We start from the raw sequence: 22262 nt of genomic DNA, 5'->3' as shown, positions 1-22262 counted from the left end.
TTTGTAGGTGTTATAATCAGCCAGAATTTGACTTTTGACAAGTCTACTTGCATAGTGTTGCACGCTTAAATAAGAAACTTTATTCTATAAGCAAGACCCCATTTGAACCTCCCTCCCAAAAAGCACTCAGATGAAGTACTTATATCAAGTCTAGTTACTTTATTTTTGTTATCTGTGCAGTCAGTTAAAACAGTTAACATGATGAAAACAGACAACCACAGAAGCATTAGGTACAGTATCTTAACACTGAAGAGGCAAATGACCATATTGAACACATTCTTTATGCTGGTCATTTCTAAACAAAACTGAAGTACATACACAGGTCTAGTTCAGTGTAAAACCTGATATTAAGCAGCAAGTTGCTCACAGATTGCAGCACAGTACATGGCATTTACTCCTAACAGCTACAGCAGCAGTGCTTAGTGGATGAACTGCATAGAATTAGCCTCATAGGCTAACATTAAATCACCACAGTAATAACCTTAGTGGCTCCCTAACAGGTATGAATTATGAAACTCAGCAGGAACAGTTGTCTACACTCTTCTCAATTTTTTAATGGTAATGTATGTTTTTTTCCAGTCTACTTTAAGCATTTGTTCCAGCCTTCATGGCAGTAACCCTTTTCAGTCAACTGTCATGTAGACAGTTGATTCAAAGTTACTTATTCAAAGTTACATGGCCCCTGCTGCAAAAGTGATATGAATGTATTTAAATTAAGAATGCAAAGTACATTCAGTAGAATGGCTGCAACAATAAGGCAATATATAGTTTAAAAAATAAACCCCGCTAAACAAAATCAACTGTGTAACCTGTTGCCTCATAAGTTTTCAGACTTGAATGAGACAGTTCAAACTTAAGTACTTATCAACCAGTAACATTTCAGAAGTACACTGGTAAAAAATATGCAAAGACATAAGTATATTGGACTGCCAGCAATCATGAGCTGGGTCTTATCACAAGCATACTTTCACACATACAGCCTCACTTTTACAAGTTTGAACAAAGTGCCCTGTACGAAGTTTTTTTGTTTGTTTGTTTTTAAGCCACTATGGACTCTAACAGGAAAAAAAATATACATTGACAGAAAATTATCAGTTAGAAAATTCTTCCTAACCCCATAATATAGGCCTTTGTCTTGCTACTAGTAAGATCATGACTGTTATACAGTATGCAGACAGCATTATTGGCAGCTACCTCACAGCAGCATTAACAAAATAGCTGTTTAAAAAAAGACTGAAAACTTTGGGGAGTGAAGTGTACACCTATGTATTGCAGGGAAGGGAGAAGGAAGCTGTTCAACTACAGCACATGAGCTTCCCAGAGGTTTCATGTCCATTAGTTTTAACTACCATCTTATTGTATATTTGATCAGTGTCAGCATTCAAACCCACATGGAATTTCCTTCATTAACTTGCTCCAAAATTTTTATTTTTACACCTTGAGAGCTACCTTGGCTATATGTGTATATTGCTGTAATTTTACTTTTCTTCACAACTACCAGAACTAGAAACTGAGTTAACTGTTACTTATCTCAGTTGGAGACTATGAGCATCAGCCTTTTGCTGTCTTCGATGCACTTATGTCTAGTTATAGTTGAAGTGCAAGTGAAGTGTCTATTCTACATCAGAACAAAAACCTTTCTTTGTAGACCCAGATAAGCAATGCTCAAGAGAAAGATGCTCAAGATTTTTTTAAAAAAAGATGCTCCAGTACTTGATTAGCACTGCTGAGCTGAAAGTCTAATCATGTGATGAGAGAGACATAAGAATATCATTCGACATTACATTGTGCAGAGCAAACAACTGAAAGCAGCAGTGAAAAGAACCTGAATGCTTTTGATCAGTTTGAATAGATGCAAATTTTACTACTTTAGAAATGTAAATAGGCATTTTTGTCACCAGAAAGACTAGAGGAAGGAGACTATCAATATTTCTACATGTGTTTAAAGGATATGCACACAGCACTGTCTAATCATGCTTGAAAATGTAACCCTTTAGTACAAAGCATGCTTATACATACATGCTGGTAAACAAAGACAGACTTCTAGAGTCCCAAGGAAGGGCAGGGCAGATCTTACATACTTTAATACTGAAACATCCAAACTTTTTTATTAAGTGGATAAGATCTTGTAAGTTCAGTAGCTTTTAAACAGTATTCACAGATGACAAATTAAAACATAAAGGCACTGAAAAGAGTGCTCTTTTCCCAGATAAAAGTTTATTTGATCAAACAGCTAAATGTTGCTCAGTTTTAGCTGTGTGAATGAACCAAACCACAAGTTCAGAAGTCATAGGCTTAAACTTCATAAAGGCTGAAAAAACAGGACTATAAAAGTGGTCTTGTACTACAGAGTTTTTAAATACAGGGAACAATGATCCAAACATTACCATGTATGAAGTGTTAAAAGAAAGCTGAAGCTGTCCATAGAACAGATATTTTAGGGTAGCTTCCCCCATACACACATATCAGAGGTGGCACGTGCACACTCCTTCTCTTCCCAAATATCTCATGCATCAATCTCCAGAGTTGCTAGATAACAGAATTGGAGTTCTTAATTCTGAAGTATGATGTGGACATAGCTATATAATACATATTCTGAGAAAAACAAGAGCAACTGCTTATTACTGGTAAAATCAGTAAGACCTCTACCAAACATGAGGTATCAAATTCATTGCTATAACACTATCAAAGTGTTACAGTGGTGTCTACCAGTTGGTCAGAATGCCTTAACTGGTTCCAGGAAAAGAAGTTATATCTGGTACCAAATACCTGATGTAAGAGTGTATAAAGTGAGCTAGAGAAGCACTTAGAACCCAAAAGACAAAGATGACACTTCAGAACACTAAACAGCAAGTACTTAATCTAGGCTCCTTCCTTTCTCCAACAGAAGTTGGGCTAAGAGTAAAAGGTTCAGAAAGAACACAGAAATCAGGCAGGACTGTTCTATCTGTAACCCTTTCTGATGTCAAAACCAAGAAATCAGGCCTTATCACCCAATTTTTTTTTAAAGGAGATAAAGCTCCACATCACATGCATTTGATATTGATTTTCCATATTTCATTTATACTTTTTATATAAAAATGTAACTGAAGTCTCACTTTAGAATATTTTCTAAAGCAGGATATTCTTTCAACAGTTATTCAAGTTCATATGCATTTACAAGGTTGAAGGAAAAAATATATATATCTTTATATATAGCTAAGGAAATAAAACTCAATTTCACAAGAAGTTGTTGTAGTGCTGTAAAGTAAAAATAATTTATCAACCATTTCAAGTCTGAAACATTTACCATGTTCAGACTAATGCAAAGGCTAAGCCTATGGTCCAGAATGTGTTTTCATGTTTGCAGGGATGGAAGCTACAGCAGTTCAGCATTTTTCACTCCCTCCCCCCCCAACAGATTTTTCTTTCTACCCCTCCTTTCTTCCAGTACTCTATGACTTGGTGCCAAAGCCCTCCCTGAACCTCTAAAGTAGCATATATTTGTAGTTCAGAAGTAAAGGTTCACAGGTATTTATATGACCTTTTATGTCAGTTTTCCATAAGATCAAGCCACTGAAGAACAGACACAGTGCAGAGGTGCTTAACCATTCATAGGTAATCAGTAGTTCAAGGGAGTATTTTAAGTTGTTTCTTCTGCAGGGGCCCTTCGCTGGCGAGCAGATTTCTGTCTACCTCTCTGTGGTGAGGGTGGAGTCTCCTGTTCAGCTTCAGTCTCTGAAAACTCGTTGTCCCCCTGTTGGGATCCTGTATCACCTATTAGTTCTCTCAGGAACTTGAATTTGGACAGAAACAATTGCCAGACCACATACCAGCCTGCAGGAGACAGAAAAGGTATTGTTCAGTTACTTCATATAAATTGAAATTCACATATCAGTCAAAGTATACCAGAAAGGTGAGCACAAATTTGATCAGCAGCACATACATTAGTTACTTACCAACTCTCAACCCCCAAACACTCCCTCCTAATCCACAACCATTCCTTTCTACAGTCCTACAGGTACCAGTTCAGCTTGATAAAGTTTAATCTCATCCAGAGGCAAAAGTTGAAGCTCCGGAAAAAGACCTGAACATGTTCTGAATTATCCTGCCACAGCAAACAGTAAGTGGCTGATTACAGTTGCACAGATATAGGTCTTAACTGGCAGGTGTAACTACCTAAGATCCTTTTCTTTGAAGCAAGGAAGCAGGATTCATTACACACACACTGTAAAAAGTAACAGTGGGATTTCTATCCTTACTATGAAAACACTCCATCCTACTGAAAATATTCAAAACCACCACATTTTTAAACTTTCATTACATAATCTCTGTGAAGCACACTTGTGGAGTTCTTGAAATTAAAACTATGCTTTATAATAAATACTGTTCTAAAATTCACAAGATCTGTCTTTTATCATAATTCACTAGAAGATTACATCACCCATATTCAAGATATTCTCTCACCATGTCAAAATCCCACTAAAGAAAAATTAACATTCTCTGGTAAATTTATGCAACTTTATTCAGTTCTGTTCCAGTTCCAAAATGCTGTAGGTTCCATAACTATGCAAAATAAGTATTATGTTGAGAGGGTCATATTTTTTTAATCTAAGAGTGTTTTAAGATCCAGCTCCTCCCTCCTCTTCTAAATGTGTGTTTCTAGAAGAGGTAGCCAAGACTTAAAGGCAAATGTATTTGTATCTAAACCAAACCCAGAATCTTCCTTTTAAAAGTGTCACTTATCAAAGCATTTGGATTGAAAGAGGCTGGAGTCTTACCAAGGACTATTGACATATTTTCCCTTCAGCTAGGCAGTCAGTTTCATAATCTATAAGATACAAGTGCAACTTAACTGTATATTTCACAGACAACTAGGATTAAATTTAAACAGTGATCTAAAACCATGTGCTATACAAGAATCATTTGCAATATCAGAAACAGACTGTCTTGCTTAGCACTATTAATATTTCGTTTTCTGGTCACAGGACCTTCCATTCAAGCCTATACTGCTGATCTAGGGAAATATAAAAAGTCTTATTTAGGCTGAAATAGCAAAAACAATCCTCCCAATTACACAACTGCCAGCAGAAACAGCAAACTTCCGAGCATGGACAACAACAGACACTTATTAAGAAAAGGGAAGAAACAGTAACAAGTGGCAATACATGCAATCACAGCACCACTAGTTTTCTTCCTCTTCTGGAATCAAAGTCATGCCAATACAAACAGGCAGTTGCTCAGGATGAAACACGATCCCACCCTTCCCATCTGTCCCACATACTTAACTTTCGTAACTTCTCTCCTACTGAGGAGAGCTGGGGGAAAGCTTTTAAAAGACAACCTATTATGACCTAACTTAATTTGTAAAACTTGCACCAAATAGTGCCCTTTTCCATTAAGAGCTGATGAACCTTTAAAAGATTTATCACTGAATTCAATCTGATGCCCTAAAAATACATTAGAAACCCCTGCATTAAAAAAACTCAAAGTCAGGTGTCTTTTTCTTTCATATCTCAAGGTAAAAATTGAAAGAGCTACCTCTCAGTGGAAACAGTTTTTAAAAAGTATTTCAGGTCCCTGGAATCTATAGTATTTTGCACATCTTGAAGGTCATAAATCAACTCCCATTTTTCTCATGGCTTTAAACCTCATTAAAGAGTAATCAGATTTCCAAAAGCCATGCTCATTTCTAGGCCACCTAGGAAAGATGATGCATAAGATACATACCAAATGAAAATAGGAAAGTCACAGGAAAATGAGACCTTGGCAGACTATTACAAGCATTAAAAAGTGTTTTCTTCAACTCTCAGCTCTTTGTCAGGCAGAACAAAATTTGGGACACTATATTTGAAAGTGCCTGAAAAACATGCAGTATGTTCTACAAAGTCTAGTTAAGGATATACATGGCAAAAAAACCTCAAAATTTGTTTTCAATCCTACCTAAAGTACCTAAAGTGAATTTATGCAAAACAGATGCCATGTTACTCCCAGAGAACAACACAGAAAAAGAAAGAGGCCAAAATATTTAGGGCCTTCCAAAATAATAGTATAGGAAGCTTTAGAGAAGCATGACCTGAATATATCTGGTATAAATAAACCCTCCAGTAAGAGAGGTATTCTAACTTTCACTGGGTAAAGTGCACCATATGCTTTCTTCAACAAATGAAGCAAATGCAAATTGGGCCACTTAACACAGAAATTACAATTTAAAAAGAAATGGTAAAGAACATTTACAGTTTATTCTCAGATATTCTAAGAAAAGGGGGGGGTTGTTTGTTTGTTTGTTTAAGATTTAATTTCAGTTAGAACACAGTGGTCTGAACATCCAAAGTACCAAGGGCCATAAAGATTTCAAAGCTCTCTAGCTCAAGGAAACAATCAAGACAGCAGATAACCAGTCAACATGACTGGTCAGAGCCAACATTAAGCAATCAGACCTGCAATGAGACAAGTGAAATGAAACACCATACAGTGCATTATAAACAAAATTACAGGAAATTTATTCAATGGTAGTTGGAAGGACAATCCATTGTTGATGTTTCCATGTCTTTTCCGAACTTCTTCCCATTATTGCTTTCCCTGAAGGCATTCCTCACCACACACAGCCCCCTGTCTGATTCTACATGAAAGACCATCTCAGACTACATCAGAGACTTTTAGGTCCATAAAATAATTTAAGTAGAAAGATTCCTTTCTTTCACCTGCTCTAGATATAGTGCAAACTTGGATGGATTAAAAAAATCCCCAAAACAAACACACCTGTTTGAATTAAGTTAATAGTGCCTCTTCATTTGAGACTCCCTCTCAACTTACAGCTGCTAAACACTTAAGAAACACCTTGGAAATAACCAGACTACTAATGAACTGAAACAAGTTATTCTGGAGAAAAGAGTTGATATCACTGCTGGAGAGAGTCTAACTACATCATGAAAACAAAGCCTGAAGACAGATTCAAGGTGCTGACTTATTTCTAAAGCAGATGACAATGTGTTTTCTACCTATTAATTTTCCAGTCATTAAAACACTACAAAATGGTAACACCAGACATCTTTCCACACTAAATAACCACACATTACAATAGTATATTTTAAAACAGCTTAGTACACAAAAAAGAAAAAGAGGCATCTTTGCCTGTCTTGTCTTTATGCATCTCAACTTGGCTTCACAACTACTTTGCTGTAGAGCTCATGCTGAATATGTAATTCACATCACCAGCTTGTGTCCAAAATGCTTTCAGTTCATTCAAACTACAATCTCGAAGAAATTCTGATGGTTTAACTTCACCACACACAAAAGTGTTTGATTTGAATCAGTTCTTCAGTGCTTATTACTTTTTTTCCAGCCATTTGATTTATTTTTTCAAGTCATTTCTAGCTTGATTAAACCTGTGGCAGTCAAATGGCACAGCTGCAACACACCTTCAGCAAAAACAAGCAGTGATGATACGCCAGACTAATATTGCTATGCTGATCTGTGGAAGCTGCCTCTCCAAGGGGCAAGCCAGGTCAACAGTACATCATTCTGATGCAAAGCAGGGCCTCCAGCTCTCGGCTACAGCAGAGGTCTGAATCCAGGGACCAGGACCATAACTCATCACAAACAGACAGTATTCTGCATTTAAGCAAGTAGCAGCTCCCAGCCTCCACAGAGTTTAGTACTCAATAAAAGCTGGGAGCCACTGTCTCATTTAAAATGCCACAGCTAGATGCCATCCAAAGACTTAAACCATCTTCAGCACTGTGCCATCAGTATGTCAGCCCCTGCTGTAAACAGTGATACATGATGCGAATTGTGAAGATGTGACCATGAGTCAAAGTCTCATTTACTGACTCAGAAGTATGTCATATCATGATGTTATGCTATGAAGATTTTATGATTTGACTAGGTTTTACAAAAGCTACCTTTTAAGTTGCTTCCCACACCTAGTTCTTCGTAAAGGGGAAAGAAATAATCTGATTACAATAGGTTAATCCCCCTCAAAAAGTGAAGGGCAGAAGTTTCAGGGTCCATATAACCTGTTTATCTTACACTGGCTTCTAAGCATAAGCTAAAAGTGGGAGGGTTATCTGTACTGGAGCCTCCTACTGGATACTCCTACTGGAATCAGGAAGGCCACCAAACAAAAAAGCCTCGAGAGTAATGTGGAATGCACAGGATAAAATAACCTGAATTTTATTCTGTGAAATACAAATCAAACCAAGAAAGGAAGGAAGATGATGTGGTAACAGCACAAGATTGTCTTGAAAAGCTGTGTTTTATTTCTCTCTAGTATTGACATCCTGTGCAGTCTTGCAAAATCATTTTACCTCTGTGGCCCTACTGATTTGAAGATAGGATGTTACCATGCAATGTGCTGAAGACTAATTTAGAATTGTGGTATTGCGAAGTTGAATGTTGTCTGTATAGCACTCAAATACTACAATAATGTCCATCACAGAAAGTCTTACAGATCTATAGAAGAGGGGGAGAAGAGAGTTGAAGGAGTGTAGAGCTCAGGATGCTAGGCTGAGATTTGGAACAAGGTTTCACACTGAACTTTGTGGGGTATCATCTGTGACCACGGACAAGTCACTTCAGTGCTGCGCCATTTTTAAGATGAAGAGACTATCACTGCCCCAGGGCATAGCTCTGCTATGGAGAAGACAGAGTAATGAAAGAGTACACTATGCAGATACTGCAACAACAAAAGACAACATGTTATGTGTTGCTTGGTTCTGCATTGCTCCTTAAACCTAGTCCTGTCTGATGCAACTTTTTTACCATATGCAGGGATTATTTCAGACTTAACTGATAGCAAGGTAATTCCTACCTCCCATTTGTATTAAGTACCAAAGAAAAGAGTTCAGGTTCAAAGAAAAGGCCATTTTCTCTTTATTGCTAATCTAATCAGACAAGACTTCCCTTGCCTTTGATGTATTTTGAGAGAGTTGCTCATTTAAGACAGTTACAAAATTGTTTAAACAAACATTAAAGAACAGTTAAGGCAGAATTTAGGGCTCAAATGTTTTCCCATCTGCAACTGAATTCAGACTCGTGAAGCAAACCACACGCTTGTTTCACCAACACTAGTTCTGGCACAACTCTTTTTTTTAAGTTCATATATGTCAAACCACATTTCACTAGCATCTCTTGCCAAATGAGATGAACACTTCTATCTGTTCCAGAGAAAGCACTCTTCTGCAATTGCATATAGCTTAATGCATTACTACACTCAGAAAATAAAACAAATATACATAAGTAGCATATGTAAATAGTCCTAGAGTTCACCTTGGCTGGCATTTTATTGCATCTCCTTGACTATGCATAATTCCTACCACCTGCATAGGAACATGGGATACATGGTAGAAGGAATATGAGGTCACCTCAAGAAAAACCACAGAGACAGTCAGAAAAGATGGAAAGAAAAAAGTGGAAGCAAGTTACCTTAGTCCTACTTTTAAAAGAGCAACTGAAAAATAGCTATATTTGTAGTCTCTCAGTAGTTTCTATGTCAGATGTGCTCAGTTTACCAACAGGGATTTCATTAGCTGCAAGCTTTCAGTGCTTACTAACGAATTCAGATTAACAGCAAAAGTAGCAATTGCAGACACCCTGAAGTGCTTAAAGGAAAGCAATCAGGTCGCTTATTCAAAAGATTTTTACAGAAATAACCTAATTCAGGCATATGAATTTACTTTTCACATATGGCTGACAATTAAACTGGTCCAAATGCCTAATTCTGATAGAATTGACATGTTTTGAATTTTACATTTTTACTTTCAAAGAATGATAAAAATTACATTTTTCTCATTATTGCAGTTTTTATTGCATTTATTAAATCATATTTGTGATAAGCAACCAAAATTCACACGATCCTCGGATATCTCCTGGATTTTTAAGTCTACTGTTTTCAGCAAGCATTCACAACATGAGTCCTTTTATGAGCCACTCAAAAACCAACTTACAACTCTTTAGGCTCTTGACCCTGTAAAGTCCCATTTGTAAGGCTGTTTCAGCAGCTCTCTTATCAGATGACTAAAATATTCTTATCAAATTAAGTTTATTCAAGCTTATATCCAGGCATTCTTGTGTCAGCTTTGTCCATGAACTTGTAGTCTTGCTGGCTGGCATTTACACATATCCATACATAGCACTCAAGGAGACTAACAGGTTGTAAAGAACAGCAATTTGTATGCAAGAAGGTGGATAAGAAACTGGCTATCAGAGGAACAAATAAACCTTTAGGTTGGAGGTGAGCTTACTACTCAGTTACTCTAGTAGTGGTCTTAACACTGACTTCCTTGATTATTTTCCATAATAATGGCAGGAGTACTAGTACTAACAAGTGCTATATGGAAAAAAAATTACCAAATCCTGCAAGTCATTATAAAATCCCATAGAGTTACTTCTGTTATATTATCCAGTTAGAACTTTCTCCTCCCTACCAAAACAATGGAGATACCAGCTTCCTGTGCTTTTTTGATCTACATAACTTTTTAGCAATCATTTTATAAGCTGTTTGAATCTTTCATCTGTATCTTAATTTAAAGTGAAGTATTAATTGAATCTGTTTATTGTACAATACAAAACTTCAAATTGCTAAGCATTAAACCCCTTTAAGTGGTTTATAAACTACTTTTGCTATCTTTAAGCAAGCACTAGAGAGAAGTTTAAGTTACCAAGCAAAGTTAATGAGATCCTTCAGCATATCCCACCATTTATTACATCCAGAAAAATAAGCAAAAAGGCCAGGTTTCCAATTTTGAAAACATTGCAAAATCATTCTATTCTCTCAGCATTACTTCCATGAGAAGCTCTAATTAAAAAACATATACTCTGAGAGCATAAAAAACCCAAGCAAGTACCACATTACATCTTCAAGAACCAGAAGATAGCCAGACAACGATTTCTGAACACAAAGGCAAGAGTGAAAAATACCTTGATGGAATTTTTCTTCATGAAAGAAAAAAAATGAATAAAGGTCTGGCATTCAAAACATTCTTTGTTAGTGAGATTGCAATTTAACCCCACATGGTGTAAAAAAGTGCTCTCTCCTTTACTTGTTGCCCAATTGTTAAATCTGATGTATTCCAGTTCCTCTGTTATGATGAAACTGAACAATCATTCCCAGCTTATCCTGTCCTCTCTGCTCAGTTTTATAACTATCACCTTCCTCCATATTTTCCAGGCTAGGCATGCATGTCTAACCTATTTTGTATCTCTTCTTACAGACATTACATAGCTCTTGCCATCCTGTTTAACATAAAAAGAAATAGATTTTTTTAAAATAAGGTAATAGGAATACACTGTTTGAGACATAAGAATATCATAGATTCTTGCAGCAATGTAATGACATTTTCTATCAAACTTCTAATGCTTGATTTGACTGTTTGTTACAAAGCATTAGATGGATACTTTAGAGAAATGTTCGCAATGACTTCAACTTATACATCCTTCAGGATACCAACATCTCAGTTAGATCCCATTGTTGTGTATGCATATTTCACATTTTTTCTTATGTGCCTTACTCCACATGTGCTAAAACACTGAATTTCACCTGCCATTTTATTATCCAATCCATTGAGACAGCAAGATCTTTCTGCAATGCTCTGCAGTTTTGACCATGATTAACAATTTTTTGTAAGTCATAAATGTCTTCACTTTGCCCCCTTGCTTTCCCGAGTCATTTACAGAACCACCTGGGACCTGCTTTTTATCTCACAAATCTTTCACCACAAGCTACAGCACAGCTTGAGGATTTTTTTTTTTTGAACTCTAAGTTCACTATATTGATCACAGTCACCCACCTTCACTGTACTGCTGATTCCTTCCAAGAACTCTAACAGACAGGCAAGTTGTGCCTCCCGTTTACATAACCCTGCTCTGCGTTAAAAAATAAAAAGTTTTGAGAGCTTTTCTTTATGCGACTCCAAGTACTGCTCTAAATCTACCCTAGCAAACTAAAATCGAAAGCGTTACTGAGGGGTAATCAGAAGGAAGTTACTTCTTCCGTTCACTGGCATTTCAAACCCGGCTAGAAGCTGCACAGAGTGACTACTCAGCAGCGCGTTTACTAGAAAGGCTGTCAGCTTCAGACTGCTCTCCGAATTAAGCTCTGGAAGCATTTCAAGTATCAAAAATATTTGAAAACAAAGAGAAGGGGGCGCCGTGAACGGCACACGCTCCCACGCCCCCTAGGGCACCATGCCCTTTGCTTCCTCGAGTCGATCCGAGCGGGGGAAGCAGAGAGGAGCCGCCAGAGACCGAAGCAGCGGGAAGGGGGGCTCGCCAGGCCAGGCCAGCCCCACCGCCGCGGGGAGGGGGCCGGACTCACCGCACAGCATGAACAGCAGCACGCAGGCCAGGGTAGCCACGATCACCAGCAAGGTCAGCCCGATGCTCTGCCACATGGTGCCGGGCGCCTTCCCCCGCCGCCAGGCGTGGCGGCCTCCTCCGAGGGCGCTTGCCCCCCGCGGCGGCGGCCGGCGGACAGCGCCGGGCCCCCGGCGGCTGTCACGGCCCGCTCAGCGCGGCGGGGCCCGGCCCCTCGGCGAGCCGCTCCGCTCCGCTCCCAGGCCGGGCCGGTCCCTCAGGCGCTGCGGGACAGCTACGGGGACAGGCCCGTGGAGCCGACCGTTAGGGGGAAAGGGCCGCGCCTCGCATGGCTGCCCGGCACCCAGCTACCGCTGTGGAAGGGATGGAGAAGTGCTGAGAGGAGGAGAGCGGAGCGGGGCCCCGCGGGGAGCGAGGCCGGGCGGTGCGCTGCTGCTGCGGCGGCGGCGTCCCCTCCTCCCGCTCTTGACAACCGGTGTGCGGAGCGGCGGCAACGAAACAGCGCAGGAAGCGGGCGGGCCTTTAAGTGCGTCATGGTGACGCCAGGCGACGCGCGGCGCATGCTGGGAGCCGCAGTTTGGTTCCCGCCTCAGGGGCAGGCGCGGGTGGGCGTCGCGGCAGCGGGGACTACAAGTCCCAGCATGCCCCGCCTCGCCCCCTCGGGGAGGGAAACGACGTCCAAGGGCCGTTGCGACCGTTGCTCCCCGCACGCGCGTGCTGCCCTGACGCGCGGGAGGCGGGCGCCTACACAGACACACCCCCACACACACTCCGCGGCCTGGCTTCTAGTCCTGCGGGGAGCAGCTGCGGCCGTTGCTACCGCTGCGTCTGGAAAAGATGACTTACCTCAGCACTAGAGCAATTACCTCAGCAGAGAAAACCAAGCAGCCGCGGTGCGGTGATGACAGGCTGCTCTGCCCGGAGGGAAGGCTGAAAACAGGGTTGGCTGTGTTCGTGCCTGCCTAGGTGCCACGGCCTGGAGTGGCTTTGTGAGGCAGACGTATGGAGAGAGGGACTGCTGACATGCTAAAATACAGGTATGGCTATAGCTGAAACAGAGCAAAAACTGTAGGGTGGATTGCTTCCTTAGCAGTGATGTACATCAGCCATAGAGATGGGGTAACCTGGTCCTTGGTTCATTTTTCTCCTTATCATTTCCCTCCTTCCTTCCCTGTATTTGATCTATAAGGTTACCGAAGGACTGCTGTGCCTTAGCTGAGGCAACATTTTTACACCTCTGCCAGCCCGGTGTGGTTCAGTTTCCACATAACCTTAGCTCTTGTCCTCTATTGATATCGTAGTGATATACCAAAGCTGGTCGTTCCCTCTTAAGAGAAGTCAGAGGAAATGGTAGCTTCCAGGAATCAGGAGATAAGGGTTTTATTCTTGGCTTTGACACGGATTTTGTCTTTAGCACTAGAATAAGGTAATAACTTTCCTCAGTAGTGTAGGAGACATTGGTTGATGTTTCTTAAACAGCTGAAAATTATGTGTGTTTAAATGCAGTACTATGGAAGCCTAATTATCCTTGAAGGTGTCTCCATTACAGTGAGATGTTAGAGAAAGCATCTATTTCTGCTTTGTGTTTCTTTTATGGATTTTTTTAAAATCTCCCCCTTTAAATGAAGCTAAAATTCTTGTCTTTTTTCCTGCTTCATGCCTCCTCTTTTCAAGATACCTGTAAACCAAAATTACATACATGCAGTCCCCCATTCACATTCTTAAATTTGCTGTCAGTTCACCAAATCAAATCAGAGTTCGGTCTTTCCATTTCAAATGTTATCTCTGCCAGCATTCCCAGACCTGTTTCTTATTCTGCCTTACCCACTCATTGTCTCACAAACCTCACTTGACTTGAAACACCTTTTCTGTTATTTCTCAATTACTTTGCACTTTGACATGCCTCCTGATCTCAAAATGTCACTCTAATTCTAGCCTAAGCAGTTGTTACATACTTCATTAAGCAACACTGCTTCTATATAGCAAACAAACAGCAAAGCAATACCAGTTATTAACATACTGACTTTTCAAAAACTTTTAAATTCCCTTCTAGCTACACTGTTCTGTGTCTCTGATTTTTTATTTATCATTTACAGTTAGACTAAGATCTATGGGACCGTCACTTTCACTTTACTGTAAAATAGCTGTAGCATTTTGGGTCTATTAAAATATTTCATATTCATTATCCTACAGTTCCAAGCTGTTTTACTAAATAGCTGTTAATTAGTTCACATTGCATCTCTAAGCAGTGCAGAACCACCCAGCATCCATAACTGAAGAAAAAAATAATCTGGGAATAAAGACATTTTGGAGTAATAAATATTCATAGCATCCCAGGCAGTATACTAGGAAATAATGATGAGACAGGTAGCAACAAGATTAGCAACAGGTAGAGGGACTTTTAATCAACATAGGTTCAGTTTGGAAAACCTTAATTTTATTTATTTAAGTGTCCCTTTCTCTAGAGCATAAAATGTAAAATGAAGGTGCCTCAAACTTGAATTTAAGGCAGCTCCAAATAGTAAATGCACTTAAATAGCTTCAAGGAGCAAACTCATATGCCAAAATAGCTATAAATGTTTTGAAACACCCATCTTCTGGTAGTTACAGCTCTATCAAATTATACTACAAGAAATTTAACTCTCCTATAGAAATACGAAAATTTTAACATGAATATCAAAAAATGCTTCCCAACAACAAGGTTTCTTAGGTTGAAGAATAATTTCCAGCAGGAGCCATTTCAGATCTAGTACCTGTGACTTTTTTAGCCTTTATAAAGAACTAGAAAAATATGTTCTACTCCACAAGGCTGATGAAGTAAGTTTTGTGAATCATGATTTACTTAAATCTGAGGACAACGTACAGCCCAGAAATTTTCAGAATATTACACTGCGTGATTAAGCTTGAAGCATTTCACTTTCTGCTTAATTTCTACAAGGTTTCTCACCTGGTGCACACATGTCTTAATCACAGGATGTAGGGCATTCTCAGGTGGCATTCCCTCAGTTCCTAGTCAACAAAGTTCTTCATGGATGAGCTACTGAGATTGTCATCAAGACAGACAACAAACAAGTAAAGCAGACTCTCTAACATAATAGTTGAAGCACTCACATAGAAGATAGAAGTTCGAATCCCCACAGGCAAAGAATAACTGACTGTTACACTGTAATCAAGTCATGAGAAAAGAGAAGAAATGCTTCCTTCTCCAACAATTTGGTGAATATAGTCTTTGTTTTCCTATTTTTTCTAATATATGAAATAGAACCTTTTATGTGGCTACATAGAACATGTGTCAAATAGAACATATTCACAGATTTTCCTCTGAATAAAAAAAATATATATATATTGCATGTATTTTATCCAAGACTATTCTTTTGATCAAAATTAAATTATATGAAAACACACATACACACACACCTCTACATATCATTTCATGTGCTAATGTGCCAGAAGTCTGTATGGGAGACAATGGGCACAAACTGAAACACAGACAGTTCCATCTGAACATGAGAAAAAACTTCTTCACTGTGAGGGTGACAGAGCACTGGAACAGGTTGCCCAGAGAGGTTGTGGAGTCTCTTTCTCTGGAGATATTCAAAACCCACCTGGACGTGATCCTGTACAATGTGCTCTAGGTGACCCTGCTTGAGCAGGGGGGTTGGACTAGATCATCTCCAGAGGTCCCTTCCAACCTCAACCATTCTGTGATTCTGTGTGATTCTGTGTACCAATACCAATGATGGTGATGAATTTGGGGTAAGTGAGCTACAACATGGATATTAATATTTTTCAAAAGTCTAGGAAATCACACCCAAGAAAAAAAACATTAAAAGGTAGTATTGAAGAGATTTTTTTTACTCACTGAAGCTCAGAAATAAGGTTGTTCATACAAATCTAAATTTGCTCTATCACCTTCCTTGTGCATGTGTATGTGCAATGTGGAGTTACAGAACTACATGTAGCTCATCCTTTCCCTGAAGAGGATGGATAAAACTCATCAGTGATGTCATTATGAATGTATGTCCATTATCTTGCAACATTCAGTCACTGCATACCATCTATAGTCTACATTCAATACTTCTTCCTATGATGCTCACTGCTGATCAAACTTTTCAAGTCTTCACTCTCAGTGTATATGACCATGCAGGCATCAAGATGTGTGTTGGAGGCAGAGGGAAGAGGATGGTCAGGTCATTAAGCAGGGAAGGGACTGCAGCACAAGACTGGTGAGCATGCCTTTCTGAGGGCTTCTGCAGAATGGTACACTAGACCATGGATCAGGTCAAAGCAGTAACAGTTGATATGTGATTTCACAGATCACCAAGGACATGCAATGTTGCGAATAAGAGAGCTAAGACTAGTGGCAGGGAAGAGTGATTTAGGAGCTAAGGACACATGCCTCCTTTTCAGGGTGTGAGATCTGATGCATCTAGACTAACCAGTTGTTTCGCAGCAGTCAGCTAACTAATGTTTATGTTTGTGTAGCAAGGCAAGGTGAGAAATATTATCACCAAGGGGAAGACTGAGACTAGAGCATATGTTCAAAGTATCAACAGGTTTTGGATGCCCCTCTTTTGACTGGTGTATGGGAAAGATTTAATGTTTCTCTTACCTTTAACTTGTTTGTAGCACAGCCTCTGGTGATTTCAGTTGCAACTGTAAGTGCTCAGCACTTTGACAAATCTATATTCAATTACCCTAAGCCAGACAGCAGAAAGGAATAATAAAATAATTGACTAGCCATAGAAAAAAATATTTAAATGATCTACCCATAACATGTAATATATGTTAGGTAGGCAGTGTTATTCTGTCCTCCAAAGAAGTTTCAGCCACGTTAACAAGATTATCTTTTCTCCTTCCTCTGACCCTTGCATCATTCATGACCTTCTTTCTGTTTATTATTTACACTGTGCATTGATAAAGCAGGTGTCTTGCTGAAGGCCAGTAATGTAAATAAGGCTTATCATAATGAATATGCAAAAAAGAGCAAGTTAAGGTAATCCAGGCAGTTTTTGTTCTATTTTTTAGAACAACATTTTTTAGTCCTTGTCTTTGCACATTTAAAATCTTTGAAGATAACTGGCAACCAGATCAGATATTGCAGCAAAACCAACTATGTGGTGTAGGAGCTCTACTGCTTCTCGCTTATACCTGAGCAGCTAGTCAGGGAGGGATAATTTAATACAGAAGGTGCAAAATCTAGCCCTTTCTTCTATTCAAAATCCAATTGATCACCTTCCCCCCACACCTTTCTTTTAAGATTAATACATTGTTATTTCCTAGGGAATAAGTATAGAGAACTGTCTGCTTCCATCCCTTTCCCTCTGCATTACATTGTTAAGCTTATCTTTCAAATATTGTTCTTCAACCAGATAGTATGCTCTTTGGAAAAGAACTTGCCTTCCAGTGTAGGTCTGAACACAGCCAGCTACAAGATCAGATCCCAAACTGGTATGTTTGTACACTATCATAATGCTTAATTTAGAACACTAGCACGTGTGAGAGAGATCATTCAATTCCATTCACAATTAAGTTAACAATTAAGTTAACACCATCAAACTCCTCTCAGGAGGCATGGTGAAGACACGGTGAAGAACAGAGCATCTAAACATGGTCTTTTGTAACAGCTTGGCCTCAGTTTTTGGTTTAGAATCAGCAACCTTTTCCCATTTCTTGGTTGACTTAAGTAAGTATGAACTATTTATATTAAGCTGATAGGCATAAGGAGAATAAGAAATTATATTTATGTAAATATACAGAATATCAAACTGCGTAACTGAAATATATCTGTGACTGAAGCCATGGTCTTTTCCTGGATATGTAGCAATTGTGTTTCAGCTTTAGGAAAGCATTTAAGATGAAATACTTGCAGTATTGCTTTATTCCAAAAGAGGGTGCTAAAACATAAAATTTACTCCAAAGACTCCTGCAACGCTGTACAATTGCTCAAATTGGTACCTCCTCCAGCACAAGCTTATTTTGGCTTAGTTTTTACTTTACATGCCCACAGCTGTCGATTTAGTACAAGGTTTAGTTTTAGGTGTGCAGAAATATTATACCAGTTGCAGATTCAGGAACCAAAAGCATAGAAGAAATGACATTATACAAAGAACTAAATAAATCTAGGAAAAGCCAGAAAACAAACTTGCAAATCTATTTTGATAAATTACAAAATCTGTTAGTTTCAGGCTGAGTATTCAAATTTGATTTAATGCAGTTTTATTACTGACAGTTCTTAAGTGTTTAAAGCACTCACAGAGTGAACGGAACTTTCATCGTGTTTAATTCTGTAATTCCCCATAGCATCATTAGTAGAACTGAGATCTTTAGATACATAATCACAGTCCTCTGCCAATAAAGTTAGCAAAAGAGCATAACAGAAGAAAGACATCCTCTTTCATCTGAGCTAGCTGTTCAGGGAAACAAGAGACATTTTCCTAGTGAGCTGGACAGATATTTACTGATAGGACAAATTCATGAAGACAGACAAGTTTTGAGTTTAAATTCCAAGTTTTGGAGGAGATCATTATCAAGAGCAATGGTTGGCAATGGGAGAGATGACTGATCTCACTTTTCTTTCCCAAATTAAATGTTTATCCTACTGATTGGAATGTAACAGGACCTGAGAGTTGCTGTCTCTCAATGAGACATGATAGTGATGGTTGGCTGATCAGTGGTACCTTTAGATGCCAGTGTTGTGCAATATACTGAAAATGCACATGGAAGTTCACCAGTATGCAATTTTTGGTACCTGTGCCATAGGTTTCTCCTTCTCTGGGAGTTATAGATATTTTCTGCTCTTATTTACTACTCATGTGATTTTGACTTTTTCTCTCCCTCCCTGCCTTTCTTTTCCACTACCCCATGCCCCAGCTCTTGTTTCTGCCCTTCTCCTCCTATAATCCTCATCCTGCTTGAGTATCCTAAGGCACTGCCTGTCAAATCACTCTGTGAGGAAGACAAATGTGGAGTCTGGTCCTGCATACAGGAGCTATGTAGAGCATGCTAAGAATTGACAGAATCTTGGGAGAATCTAACTATCAAAATAACTAACCTGAGGCTGTGCTTTTTGATTTCTCAGAGGGACATATGTTTTTGCCGTAGCTGGATATATGTCTGTATAGATAGTAATCGAATACCCCAATGGCAGGTGATTACTCTGTGAAATTTCAGTCCCCCATTCCAACAGAGGGAGTATGTTCAAAGGAAGGCAGCTAATCTACCTTTGATTTTAATATAATAATAATAATAATAATAATAAAGCTTGCAGCAGGCACTTCACATAGAAAGCTTCAAGCCTGAAGATTAACTGCCAAAATAATAAGAATAAAAAAAGGGTCTTATAAAATCATCAACTAACCATTGGCATGTGGGTATTCTAGTTTACTTAATAGTTCACTTCTAAACACATTAAACTTATTTTAGAAGCTTGCAGAATTTTCATTTTAAAATCTTTTTCCTTTTCAACAAAACTAAGTATCACTCATCTTTTTATTTCAGTGGAAGAAATTATAAGAAGAGGTGGACCTAAATATAACTCCAAGATTGCCGTAGAAAATCTTTACTATTAGAGGCTGTTTGATAATATCTTATGCAAATGAGCAGTCCAAGCCCAGTTCATACATAAGATAGATGTGAATTACAGCTGACTTTTTTTTCTTATGTGTTAGAGTAATATCTCCAGCTGAATACAAAGGTAAATAGATGGGTTACAAGGGAGCCTTCTTACTAGCTGGCTTTACTAGCACAGAGGCTGGTTGGAACTGTATTGCTTTCAGTAGGTTTCCATCTTGCCAACATTATGGTCAAGTTGTTGGTTAGAGCCTAAATTATGAATTCCAGTTTTCTTCAGTGCTGTAAAGAAAATGAGAAAAGTAGACCAACTCAGCTGTTTAAGGCATAGGAGAAGAGGATTGATTCTACTTTACTCAACAAAGAAATGTTACTTACCAGTCTTTGCCCCCAGCTGCTTCACTGCTCTTATCTTAAAAGCTTTCCAGATCAAAACAAGGGAAGAAGAGGGCACAGCTACTTTCTGTGGATCAAAGTGTCTAGAGTGATGAGCAGAAGACATTTCCTAAGGAGAACATTTTATTTTAAAATGGGCTCTCTTCTTTTTCAGTCACCAGCACAGTATAAGGCTTCTGTTTTTATACCAAAGGCACTGTTATATCTTCACACAGTGGGCTGTAGGCTACAGACTAGTTGAACAGCTTTGAGCAACTTCTTGCAGTCAATATCAGACTGCTCAGAACAAAAAAGATACTGCTAATGGAGTACTGGGTCAGTAGGGTGAAAAATCAGGGTTTGTGGCCAATCCTTATGGGCTGCCAGCTAGTGAAAAGTGTCTCCTTTCTGGGTATGAAGTAGGTGAGGTGTCTCACCATTGGGTTCCCAGAATTAGAAGCAATAGGAAAGGTGATGCAAAGATGTCTTCTGGATTAGATCAGTGGGGTCCAATGTAATTTAATAACTCAGACTTAGTTCTGTGAGTGCCAAAACTAGCAACAAAGCTATCAAGGGTGAAGACAGTGAGATTAGGATTAAGGGGGAAAGCTGGATCCAGAGAGATGTGTGAGACTGTAAACTCAGTTGATCCACAGAAACAAAAAAATGCATTGATCTATCCACAGAGTCTACTAAAAGCATTTTGAGAAGGAAATACTGAAGTATGTGAGAAGAGGAATCTTTAATGGAATGATGGTTGAACTTGCTTTCACTATATTTTGTAACAGAGTGTTATCGGCACTGGGTTTATCCTGTCATGAGTGTCAGTCACCCTGGATTTTTCTCACTGGGATTTTTTTTTCATTAGGTGAACTATCAAAGTGGGGGAAGGAAAGGAGGAAGCACCAATCATTTAATGAGATTATCATGGAGGATTTCATGGGGGTTTTTTTGCAAATTACATAACAGCCGTATTACTTGGATATTACAGCTAAAACTATAAATGTTAAAACTTATGGACCATCTTCCTAAGGTGAGCAGCCTGCTGCTAAGATATTTGTAGATGTACAAATGGCTCAGGTTATTTATTAAACTTGAAGTAAGCAATGAGGTTTTTGACTCCTCCTTCTTGAATGCTGTTGTTTTGACACATTTGGCTTCCAATGTATAGAAAACTGCTGACTCTGAAGAGAACACAAGTTACATAATTATCCTTGGTTCCTGTACTTTAAACTTTATGGAAATAAGGCTATTGCCATCATGAAGAAGAGAAAACACAATGAACAGAAATAGTGAGCAGCATGCCAAAAGACAGATGCCACCATAAGGAGGTCTTGATAACCAGCAAGCTCTTGTGTAAAGTGTGACACCAGTCCTAGCAAGTTCCCCCTCCATTCACAACAGCAGCCTGATCAAGAGAGAAAGAGAGAAAAAATACAGGCACAGCTCCACCACGCCAAACAGAGTGGATCTTTACCCCAAAGGGACCAGCTGGTAGAGAGCACATGCTGCCTCTTGAGATGCTTTATATTGGTGCTCACTATGGCAATATAAAGTCATATGGACCTTCAGGGCAAATGTACGGAATCTGCACAGCTGTTTTCATTTTATAGAATAAAATACTGTCAGTAGGAAATATTTGTTATGCATATAGTTCTTTCAATCCTGGCTCCCTTTACATAGGGTAAAATTCCCTAGGAAAAAGGGAGGATACACATCTCTTGAAAATGTTGTTAACTCTGTTGAATCTCTTGTTGCTATAGCAATATTAACACTAGATTTCTATCCTGTAGGAATATTCATATTTCTTGTGAATTTACCAAATCTAGGAGTGTAAGATGTACTTGGGTAAAATTCCTCTGAAATTATTTGAAGTTTTACTACAGCAAAAACAGGAGTGGGACTGTAGGATTTTGCTTCCATTTTATTCATGGATAAGACAAACTTTGATATAAATATTCCCCGAGCTGCTTAAAAAACTGAGAAAGAATGGACAGTAAGCTGTCTTTCTTTGTTATAAT

The 22262-nt window shown here is 38.9% G+C and overlaps 1 protein-coding gene and 1 long non-coding RNA gene across 3 annotated transcripts; one reads left to right on the top strand and one right to left on the bottom strand.

Moving 5' to 3' along the window:
* Positions 1-139: 139 nt before the first annotated feature.
* SMIM13 (small integral membrane protein 13) lies at positions 140-12773 on the bottom strand. Its single transcript, XM_013941641.2, has 2 exons — positions 12296-12773; positions 140-3816 (listed from the first exon to the last, which is right to left on the bottom strand). Exons 1-2 carry the CDS (start codon positions 12369-12371, stop codon positions 3623-3625), a joined length of 270 nt encoding a protein of 89 aa, XP_013797095.1. The 5' UTR covers positions 12372-12773; the 3' UTR covers positions 140-3622.
* A 199-nt stretch (positions 12774-12972) lies between these two features.
* LOC136991268 (uncharacterized) lies at positions 12973-21867 on the top strand. 2 transcript variants are annotated; one of them, XR_010883343.1, is made up of 3 exons: positions 12973-13331; positions 15268-15510; positions 19795-21867. It is a non-coding gene; the product is annotated as an uncharacterized lncRNA (long non-coding RNA). The 2 variants fall into 2 exon arrangements; XR_010883344.1 differs by having other exon boundaries at positions 15233-15510.
* The last annotated feature ends 395 nt before the right edge of the window (positions 21868-22262 follow it).

Source organism: Apteryx mantelli, chromosome 2 (genome assembly GCF_036417845.1).
Source record: "Apteryx mantelli isolate bAptMan1 chromosome 2, bAptMan1.hap1, whole genome shotgun sequence".
NCBI classification, from domain to species: domain Eukaryota; kingdom Metazoa; phylum Chordata; class Aves; order Apterygiformes; family Apterygidae; genus Apteryx; species Apteryx mantelli.
The sequence above is the reverse complement of the archived record's forward strand: the minus strand, read 5'-3'. Positions and strand labels throughout refer to the sequence as shown.

Bases quoted from the DNA above. Each gene is read 5' to 3' on its own strand.
- SMIM13 (XM_013941641.2), bottom strand. From the start codon at position 12,371: ATGTGGCAGAGCATCGGGCTGACCTTGCTGGTGATCGTGGCTACCCTG. The intron at 3,817-12,295 runs GTGAGTCCGGCC...TGTCTCCTGCAG, and splicing joins GCTGCTGTTCATGCTGTGCG to GCTGGTATGTGGTCTGGCAA.